The sequence below is a fragment of the Chaetura pelagica genome, unplaced genomic scaffold, assembly GCF_000747805.2.
Source record: "Chaetura pelagica isolate M959 unplaced genomic scaffold, ChaPel_1.0 scaffold405, whole genome shotgun sequence".
Lineage (NCBI taxonomy): Eukaryota > Metazoa > Chordata > Aves > Apodiformes > Apodidae > Chaetura > Chaetura pelagica.
The window spans coordinates 37,488-48,188 of NW_009953489.1; the positions used below are offsets into that span (position 1 = coordinate 37,488).

At 36.8% G+C, this 10,701-nt stretch overlaps 1 protein-coding gene across 1 annotated transcript in view; it reads right to left on the reverse strand.

The window, feature by feature from the left end:
* The window catches only part of GARNL3 (GTPase activating Rap/RanGAP domain-like 3), a 44,472-nt gene that overhangs the window by 28,173 nt on the left and 5,598 nt on the right, over positions 1–10,701 (reverse strand). The window contains exons 3-7 of the mRNA XM_009998919.1: positions 6,367–6,503; positions 4,091–4,165; positions 2,538–2,637; positions 1,997–2,115; positions 1,187–1,251 (exon numbers count right to left, since the gene is read on the reverse strand). Of these exons, the coding sequence (XP_009997221.1) occupies positions 1,187–1,251; positions 1,997–2,115; positions 2,538–2,637; positions 4,091–4,165; positions 6,367–6,503 (496 nt within the window). The remainder of the gene's footprint in view (positions 1–1,186; positions 1,252–1,996; positions 2,116–2,537; positions 2,638–4,090; positions 4,166–6,366; positions 6,504–10,701) is intronic.

Here is a 10,701-nt window from a genome sequence, read left to right on the forward strand (position 1 = left end):
CCTGCTGGCTGTGAACAGGTTGAAATGTCAGAGGAGTATCAATCAGGCCTGAGGGAAGGCTCAAAGATGAAAGGCATCTGATGTGTTCTTGCCTCACCATCTTGACACTCCAAACCACAGCCACAGCCCAGGAAATTTGAATACAAAGTGAGCCTCAATGCCCTGCCAGCCTCTCTGGCAAATTCAGTGGTCTGAGACCTCTCGGAAATCTTGTGCAGTTGTAGGAAAATCCAGATCCGGTAGTACTGACAGCACATGGCAACACATGCCTTAATGCAAGAACTATCCTCTCACATCAGCATTGGCAATGTTATGGCTTCAATCAAGCTAGAGACATCTGCTCATAGTCTATACAGATCAAAGGTTCTGAAGACCTGCACGCTACTCAGTTATCTAGTGCACACTACTCATTTATCTAGTGCATACTACCTGTTCAGTAAATGAAGGGATTTTTAATGGGTTTCTAGAGGAGGTAAAATCCTTACAGAAGATGTATCTAAAGACGTTGTCAGTGAGGGATTTGAGAAAACGCACCATATGATTAAATTGCAAAAACTGCAGATTAAATCTGGATAAACACTTTGCAAATAGGCATTCTGACATTTCTGCTGATTATAATAATGACAGAAATACGAATGTTGTTGGACTTGCTCACTTTATACTCTCTTCTGCCACAAAAGTGGAATCACTGGGTATGAGCATGCCTGTACAGACTCACTGGGGGAAGTTTCCTTGGCTTCACTGACAATGTGAGTAACACATGCACAGCAAGACTTACATGGAGAAAATCAACTAAAGAAATAACTTCTGGTTTCTCCCCTGTTTGTCTTCTCCTCCTAAAGCCACAAAGTAACCACCTCTCTAGTCAAAATCTGCTGTTCCCTAGGTCTATTTATTGTTTATTTCATTTTTAAAGATATTTCTTCTCCACCACTTCAGTTTCATTTTCCATCTGTTTTCCCATTAACTTGAAATTGTCTGCTGAAGAAAAAGTGCTAAGAATTTTTTTCTATTTTGTTACTTTGCCTATTTCAGAATAGGTTTTAAAATCACTTTTTGCTGCCTTCAATGATTAAGATTTGTAAACCTGTTTTTACTGTTTTTATAAATCTGTCTTAAAAACCATGCAACACAAGCTCTGAATTACAGGAAAAGGCATACTCATAACTTATTTTTAAATACATACCTTAATATGGATTTCACTGATAATGTTTTTGTGGGACTATAAGGGAGACATATTTTCTGAGTACCCTACAAAAAAAAAAGCTAGGAGATATTACAGGACATATTGATTGTTTCTACATATTCAAATAGGAATATTAATAAAAAACATTAATTAACAGTGAACAAAACCATGCTAGCTTTACTCAGCCATATTTACTACTGGTTTGGAAAAAGAAAAAAAAAGTCTGATGCAAAATTACTTTTTCCTTAGTATGAACTACCTTGGTGTGCGGTATGTGGGCTCCTGAGACTGGCAGACAATAAAATCTACTTCTTAAAAAAAAAAGCGGGGGGGAGCCACACATGTATACAAGAGACTTTTTAAAACAATTAATGCTTGTATAAAAGACTCTTACTGAACTTTATTATTTAAACAATATTAGTGAAACCAGCATCACACTTGCCTATTTACTTAACATTGTATAAGAAAATCCTAAAAGCACTGTAAAGTCATTCTTAAATGGATTGCAGGACATAATCAAGAACTGTTTAAGAAAAATTTCTTAAAATAACACAAAGTTGCAGGTAAGAACAATTTAAAAAAATCTTGCATTGCAAATTTTTCAGAAAGTGTCGTCCAATGGTATCAACAAAGCTGGTTTAGTTTTATTTACTATGGTAGAAATATATGTTCTGATTATATAAAATTAAAAAATTATTAAATGTTGAAATTCTAAAGAAAGCAAAAATTAGTCTAATAAATACAACCAAAATAAACAAACAAGCAAACAAACAAACAAGTCAGAACAGCAGTTAAATATTTGTTTCTTACCGTTTTTCTCCAGAGTATTGAATGGTATTGAGGAACGCGCTGATTGTTTTGGTCAGACAGTACAACAGACAGAAGGAAAGGGTTCTTCTCTGCATCTGTACCTATGTAATTTTGATGAACTGTTAGGGAAAACCAAGAAGCGTTATCAACCATGAAAACAACACACAGACCCGTTTGCGCACATACGCAGAGAGAGAGATGCATATAAGTGTGTAAACACATGCATTCGTATGTGAGAATATCTGTGTAACTATGTGTTTATACATGTGTGTAAAAAATCCCAGGAGGCAGATATAGCCTTCAAGGCCAAGAAGGGTTTCAAAACATCCCTTTTGGTAGCAGGGGTTCTGCTGCTTACAAAAATCCACCTTCTGTATTCAGGTTAAAAATACATGAAACAAGAACTCATTTTCTCTACAGGAGATGCAGTAATACTAAATTAATACCATACTTTTTTTTCCATATTTAAATAATAGCAATTCAAAGCTAAACTGCATTTTAATTTATCAAATCTTCAATCCATTCATAAAAAGATAATTACCTTTCCCTAAAAAATATCTGAAATACCATCTTGTATGATACTCTGGGTTTTCCAAATGCACATCTGTTCTGTGCCATGTACCCGGAGCATAGTCTGTGTTCTGAAATGCAATTGGGAGACTGTTAGATTAAATATCAAGGGCAAAAGAAAGGATATCATAACAAAGAGAAAAGCCAGTCAAGAGTGGCTGATTCACCAGAAGAGTTTTAGCTGAGTACTGTTTTTTAAGAAGCAAAGAATTATTCTGAAGTTAGTTGTTGTTTAGCTGAAATTAAAATTTCTCCCTCTCCTATTTTTTTTTTCCTCTTTTCTTTCTAAGTATTTACAGTATTTTCCTATTGTACTACCGTCACAGTTTAGTATTCAATTGAGAATAAGAAATTTCAATGTGGAATGCATTTTTAAAACCTAAAAATGAATACATTATCAAATAGAATTCTGCCTTCAGGTTTCACTTTCTCATTTCTTCCCAAAATAAGCCTCAATGACTCCTCAGTAGAACTGCGCTCTGGAAGTTCTTCAGTGCTCTTTCAGAACTGGCTGATTAATGTAAATTCCCAAGGACCCCTCAAGTCCCTTTCCACTAAGAATTAACATATACAGAGAAAAAGCCATTCTCCATATCTATTCACCATGTGGCCATTCATCACTCACTCACAGAATCTTTCTGTGATACAAGCTAATCAGTTTTTGCAACTGCATGAAACTGAACTAAAGACAGTGTAAACAGAACCTGACTTCAGAGATTCAATACAGAATAGTCAGACTGCTTTAAACTCTGCACTCAGTGCTGATGCAAACAGATCACCACTAACAGTTTACTATTAGTTAATATTAGTTAAATACAAGTTTACCAAGAGTTTACATATATTTAATGAGGTCTTCTTTCTTTCTTTCTATATTAAGATGGTTTGTACAGCTGAAAAGGGTTTTGGAAAGGAAGATAAAAAATTAAGCTAAGCAGAAACCTAAGTGTCATTGGAGTAGTTGCAGGGACACATCATGAGTTTAACGGCACAGGAATCTAGAGAGGATGACTCTCTCGGCCTCCACTCAGATTATTTATCTCTTATTTAAAGAGAAGCATAGCTGCCAAAAGACAACTAAGCAGCAAAACAAAATTAAAAAATGAAGCTACAGCCTCCTCACACAGAGGAATAAACATAAAAGCACAAAGATCAGGTTGAACATAGTATTCTTAGCAGGACACCAATATAAAGTGAGGAACTAGAGATTGTGAAGCGTTATCCAGAAAGATAAGTATTTTTCTTCTAACATGACGAGGCAAGCAAAAAGTTACCAAAACCGAAGAAAACATCAGCTTTTCCATTAAAAATTTAAATTGTCAACATGACATACCCTTGAAAGAAGACCTAAGCTAGATTTTTTGGGGAAAAAAACATCCTCCCTTAAGATTCTTATATTCCTGTATTATTTAGCATTTTTCAAGTCCCCTTTCACAGTAACTGACTGCAAATATATCTTTCCATGATAAGGAGTAACTGAAGCTGAATTATTTCTTCAGCTTTCTATGAGTATCTTTAGTCACTTACCTCATCAGAGGAACCATTTTCCACACGGAACCGTCCAGCTCGTTGAATGGCTCCATCAGCATCACTAGATATAAGCTATAAAAGAGTTTAAGATAGAGGTTCTAGTTCGAAAAATAGCTATATGATCAGCAATGAAAGCTTGCTATAGTTTCTTCTTCACCCTGGTCAAGAGAGGTGATTCTCCCCCTGTACTCTGGTCTGGTGAGACTCCACCTGGAGTACTGTGTCCAATTCTGGAGTCCCTAGCATTAGAAGGACACAGAACTCCTCAAGCATGTCCAGAGGAGGCCACGAAGATGATCAGAGCACCTCCCCTATGAAGGCTGAGGAAGTTACAGTTGTTCAGCCTAGAAAAGAGGAACCTCTGTGGTGACCTTATATCAACTTTCCAATATCTGAAGGGGGCCTACAAGAAAGCTAGGCTAAGTCTTTTTTACACAGGTGTACAGTGAGAGGACAAGGGACAACGGTTTGAAGCTTAAAGAGGGGAGATTCAGGTTGGACATTAGGAAAAAGTTCTTTCCTGTGAGGGTGATGAGATGCTGAAACAGGTTGCCCAGGGAGGTTGTGGTTGCCCCCTCCCTGGAGGTGTTAAAGGCCAGGTTGGATGGGGTTGGAGCAATCTGATCTAGCAGGAGGTGTCCCTGCCCATTCAGGGGGTTGGAATGATCTTTAAGGTCCCTTCCAACCCAAACCATTATATGATTCTATGCACAGCACAGGGATCAGTGCAGGTCTTACTAATTAAGAGATTTGGAATGACCCAATTATAACTCTTAAGGAGGCATGAGCTGAAGAGCCGTTCAGTCTTTTTGTAGATTCTGGTACTGATCTGAGATTTCAGGTACATCAGTACACAGAATTGCCTACAGAGGGACTTGCTTTTCAGAAAATTATCTTGAAACAATGGGTCTCACAGACATCATAATTCTTGTTCTCTCATCCTTGCTAAACCTAGAACTCTACTTGTTGGCTGTATTACTGGGACTAGCAGTCTTTTTTACTGCATTTTATTTATTGATGTTTTCAGGAGGTAGAGAGCAACAAGAATCTTCAAACATAACACTCAGTGAACTGAGTATTAATACTCGGTGAACTACTGAACAACATAAGGTACCCATGTCTACTTCCATCATTAGCATCAGAAAATATGGCTTGTTTCCAGCTGAAGACTTCAACAGTTTCGTAAATACTGTGAAACAAGACTGGCTTTTTTATAAGGGAATCCAGGGACTGGCAAAAATGTAAAAATTGGTTAAAATGTAAAAAGACAAAAATTCATAAAACATTAGCAGAATTTTAAGAAAGCCAATCAAGAAACAAGACCGTTTGTGTGAGCTTACTGTGTACTCATGATTGAAAATAAATTTTTCTTTTCCAGAAAACTAATCTAGAAATTAAAGAATTAAAGCTTCCTAGCAGAAAGCAGTTCACTTGCTTTTTTGATTAAAGCACCACATCTATTATGTGGAGTCTATAGAAAGGCAAGACAGACAGTGTTCTTGCAATGCAGCAACTAAGCCACCAATTTACATACATATTAATAAAAATAATATCCAAGAACTTTAAATTACAACTATAGCTAGCAGAAAATTAGTGATTTCTTCCCACAATGAGATGGAGTTCAGTTTCTTCATCTCTCCCCACTTCTGTTTTCTCATAGCAAGTTTATGTAATTTCATTATGGCCTTGTATTTAGAATGATGTTATTTTAACTGCTGACTTACTGCTATTTTCACAGCAGAGAAAAAATTAATATATGAGAAAAACAAAATGCCAACTTAATATTTAGAAGAAAATGAAGAATAACTGACAGATTTTAACAGTTTTCATTATCTTGATTCTGATTAGTTCTTTTATTTTTAAACCCTCTCTCACTGCTTTGAGACATGTACACATAAAATTACATATAAACATATATATAATATACACATACAAACATGTACCACATAATTGCAAGTACTTCATCAACTATTACCCTAATATTTTGCTATCTTCAGTTTGCAAGAGGGGAAAAGGCTCAGTTTCCATCTGGAGTTAAATATGGTATTTTTATAACACTTCCTGTCCTGTTATGATGAAATATTCATAAATAAGATAGTAAAAAGATTTACTTACACAAGTCTAATATATCTATTCTGAAGTCTCCTTTTATTATCATATAACTTTAAAGTCCAGCTCAGAAAGTACATTTTCCAAAACAGATAAAAAATTTAAAGGATTTGAGCTCTGCATTATAAGCTGCTAAAATCAAAGGGCAGTGCATGCAAACTTACAAGCTCCACAGATCCGTAATGCTTTCTGCTAAACTCTCCACGTCTGCAACCCAGATCTTCAGAGACAGAGCTGGAATAGAAACATTTAATCAGTGTACAAAAGTCAACTAGCCTTAGATCTCCTGCAACACTATACCCTGCCAGCAACAAATATCATTACTGCAGGGAACACCGCTTACAATGTGCACAATCTCTAGCAGCCATTGCAGCCTGGCTTTCACATTACCCCCAAAAGAAAAGAAATGTGCCCTGACTGGAAGGAAAAAAAAATTATTAAATTAAATACTTAGTCATTATGTGATCAGACTTTCAAAGCAAGTGGTGGTTTAACACCATGTTTGAAATCCCCTTTAACCTAAGGGAAGAAAAACCTAAAATAAACTTAATGCCTGGAATAGGACAACTGCACTGCACTCATTAAGCTTACACAGCATATCACTACCTTTTTTTTCAGAGTCCTTTTTCAGCCTACACACAAGGAGAAACTAAACAATTACTTAAATTCAAAAGCATAAGAACAGCATTCCATGGGTTTTCCCCCCATCAACTTTAACAAAGATAAAGTTGACAAGCAAGCAAAAGTAATCCTAGAATGTGAAGTTCAAAATCTAGATGCATTATCACATATAATCTCACACTATCATGTCACATTGAGCACATCACTATACGTTTCATGACGTTAAAACAGCAAACGCCACCTCTAACAAAAACTGCCTTTGCAATGGGGATACATGTGTTACAAATACAAGCTAAATATTTGGATGCAAACTTAACATAAACTTTGATTACCCAGTCTGTATCAGGGCTAGCAGCTCAGTCTCTCTCCATCATCAGTTTACCCTTCAGTTAGCAATAATGAAAAAAATAATTAAATTTTAACAGAAAAAAACCCAAACCAAACAAACCAACAAGAAACCCTCCATCCAGCAACAAGAGGTCAAATTTCCTGAGAAATACCTAAATTTTAATGCAGCATCCTCATATGTGCTTCTTGACTATAGGAGATACCATGACACCAGACTCCAAGACATTTTAACTTTTAGATAGCTTTTCTGTTTGGGTTTGTATTTATTAGTACTTAAAATTTATTAAGCATGATTCATATTTCTGAATTCTGTCCACTTGGATTCCATGTCTACAACCAAGAAGATGCAATACAAATGTGATGTATCTAACAAACCTTTAAAACTCACAAAAATAATTCTAGTATTTGCTTTCAGTATGTAAATTATGTGGGAAGGATAAGAATATGACTGGTTTTTACATACTTTCAAATGACCCACACACCAAAGCAGGACTGTTAACTGCTGCAACAACTGAGCTGCCCTTCTAACTTAATGTGATTAAAAGCCTCAGGTGACAGTATCGGTTTCGATAAAGTGTACCCTGCACCTTCTCCATCAGTTGTCTTTCAACCAGACTCCTTATTGCACAAAGACATCTATACTGCTTCATAAGCAAAAATGCCCGTATACAGCCAGTTTTGAGCCCTGATGGCAGCGAAGTCTGTGTTCTGACACCCATGGGGGTACATGCATTCATGCCACTGCAGTAGTAATAAAAGTGACTTGAGGAAAACTGTCGACAAGAACTGAGCTGAACCCACTTTAGATGCAATTTCTACAAGCTGCAAAAAAACTACTCAGTTGTAAGTATTCCAGCTTGTGGTTGCCTGCACAAGGAACTTACGTTTCACTGGGGACAGTTACTAATCTTAACTTTCCAGAAAACTGGCATGAAGTATCTACCAGGAAAACAGTAAGTTTCCATATGAGGAATTGGCACAGCAGAGGCAGAAAAGGTCTGTGATACATGAAGAAACTGGGCTTGGGTCCTTGCCATCAAAGCAGCTATAATTTGATCTTACTTAAGATGTGCTGTTTGTAGATGTAAGTATGTCAGAGCCTTACCATACTTGAGATTAAAAAGAATATATATATGTTAAAGCCTGCAGTTCAAACAATTTGTAGTTCAGTTGAAAGTAACAATAACACTTCCTTTTTCCCCACAGCAAGACAAAAAGTCTCAGAGAGAATCTGAAAGTTCAGATAACACCAAAAAAGTAATAATGCTCTGAATTCAGTTTTTAGAGTTCCTGCATTTTGAGTTACACATGAAATCTGGCAGTTGCTTCACAGAACAAATGGAATGCCTCATTTGCAAAACATTTTAAGGCATTGTGGGTTTTCTATTATTTGTTTACTTTTACAGAAAAATCAGGTAATCACAGTAGTGCTAGTGTTTTGTCTGCTACTTCTGTTCTACAAAATTCATTTTCACAGCTAGATGTGCTAGTTGCCTTAGAAACTATTGTAAAGGCAACTCTGATCAATGAACACTTGTCACTGTCAGTACTGGTGGCAGAATATTACGGAAACAGCAGGCAAGAGAGATTTTGCTGTCACTGAGCTCTGAAATTCAGTCTTTGATCAAATGAAGAAATGTAGATAAGATGACAATTCAACAAGTGGGTAAAAATAATTGAAAAATCCAACAATCACTAGCACAAAAATCTTTGTCAAGTCTTGGGAAAGCCAGGTCACTGTTTTGTGTGCCTGACATCTGGGGTCTGGACAACCCCAAATATAATACAAATTACAAAGTCACCACAAACAGCATATGGCCTGGTATACTTTGAATGGAACCACGGCCTCGATAATTTTTAGACTTCTGTAAGCCATGCTATAGCTCTACAAAGCAGGAGAAAAAGCAAGCTGAGGTTTATAAAACTGAACTACTTTCTACCTTATGGCAAATCTAACCTCAAAATGTATAAACTAGAGGAAAATGTCACCTCGTTAATTATCTGCATGATAAACCCAGGGAGTTATGAAAGCCATTTAGAACGATCTGCATACACACAAATTAAGTCCTATACCTTAATTTGATGATATTTCAGCTGAGTGAAAGTCAAACTCTAGCATGCTGAGATATAAGCATATTCATGTGCAGAGATAACAAAGTCAGTAGTTAAAAAAAAGCTTTTACAAAATAAATATTGAGAGTATTCAAAACCAAATATTATATAACAAATTGATATAGGTATACAATACATGAATGAACTAAAGTAATAAAATACAAGTTATCTAGATAAAAGAGGTCATAACATAAAAGCCATTACTTTAGAAATATAAAAAAGTCAAAATATCTGTTAGGGTATATGCCCAGGTAAAGAGCCTGGAAAGTAATGTGCAAAACATGGTGGCAGAAATAAAAGCAGACCAGATACACTGGTAAGATCATCAAGATACATCCCAGCTATTACTGCCCAACCAGAGAGTCACGATAAAACAAAAGATAAAGTGACCTGCAGTCAGTTTGGGTTCCACCATTCAAAACATTTTTTTCCCCCTCAACATGGAAAAGATTATTGTCCTTCTGATCTGGCTTTGATAGGATAGAATCAATTTTCTACTCAGGAAAGCTGCATTTTTTAGAAGACTGCAGCACCCAATTAAGTTGATAGGATGCTTAGTTTTAGTCCATGGCTAGCCATGGCATGCAGGTTTTTCATAGTGATCAAGGCAGTTTTGAGGTAGCCAGGTGCTAAAGCCAATCCCAACCTGTTCTACAGCAAAACACACTGTTGCTCCAGTCATGCCAGTTTTAAAATAATTTTCATCCTAATAAGATGACCTGCCACTACTAAAATACTTAGGTTACTTTACCAGTAGGTAGCTCAGACCATTTTGGCTTCATAACTTACAATTTACTTACACTGCAAAACGTTTTAATACAGATGAGCCTTTCTGCACGTTTAAAAAAAAAAAAAAAACACGAACAAAACCTAAACCAAACTTATACACATTTGCACAGCACACAGGATATACTTCATCTCCCTCTCCCATTTGTTTAGAAACACAGGTGCTGTTGTATAAATGTACAGTAATGAGGAAGACACAGGACCAGCTTCCTCCCATTTTAACAGAAGTTCCACAAAATCTAACTGCCCTGAAAGTCGAACAAAACAAGTATAAACGTATTTGCTGATATAAACTCAGGCATGTATTTTTAGGATCCCAGTGTCAAATAACAAGCTTTGCTTTTTAGGGGTTTGATACCGGAAAGCACTTGTGTTGGGGGCCAGGGAAGTAGTGGCAGAAGGGGCCGAGTTTGTAAACCGCACCTGTGTGATCACAACGACACTGCCTGCGTGCCTCTTGTCTCTCCACTCTCCTTAACCACCTCTGTCTTCACTCGCCGGCATCAGTTAACCTGTTCTCATGGAAGAGGCAGGCGCACACACAGGCGCGCTCAGCAACCGTGATCGCAGCTCCTATCCCCGCGCTACCTGCTTGCACGACCCTAACGCTGAACAAGCTGCAAAACTGCCTC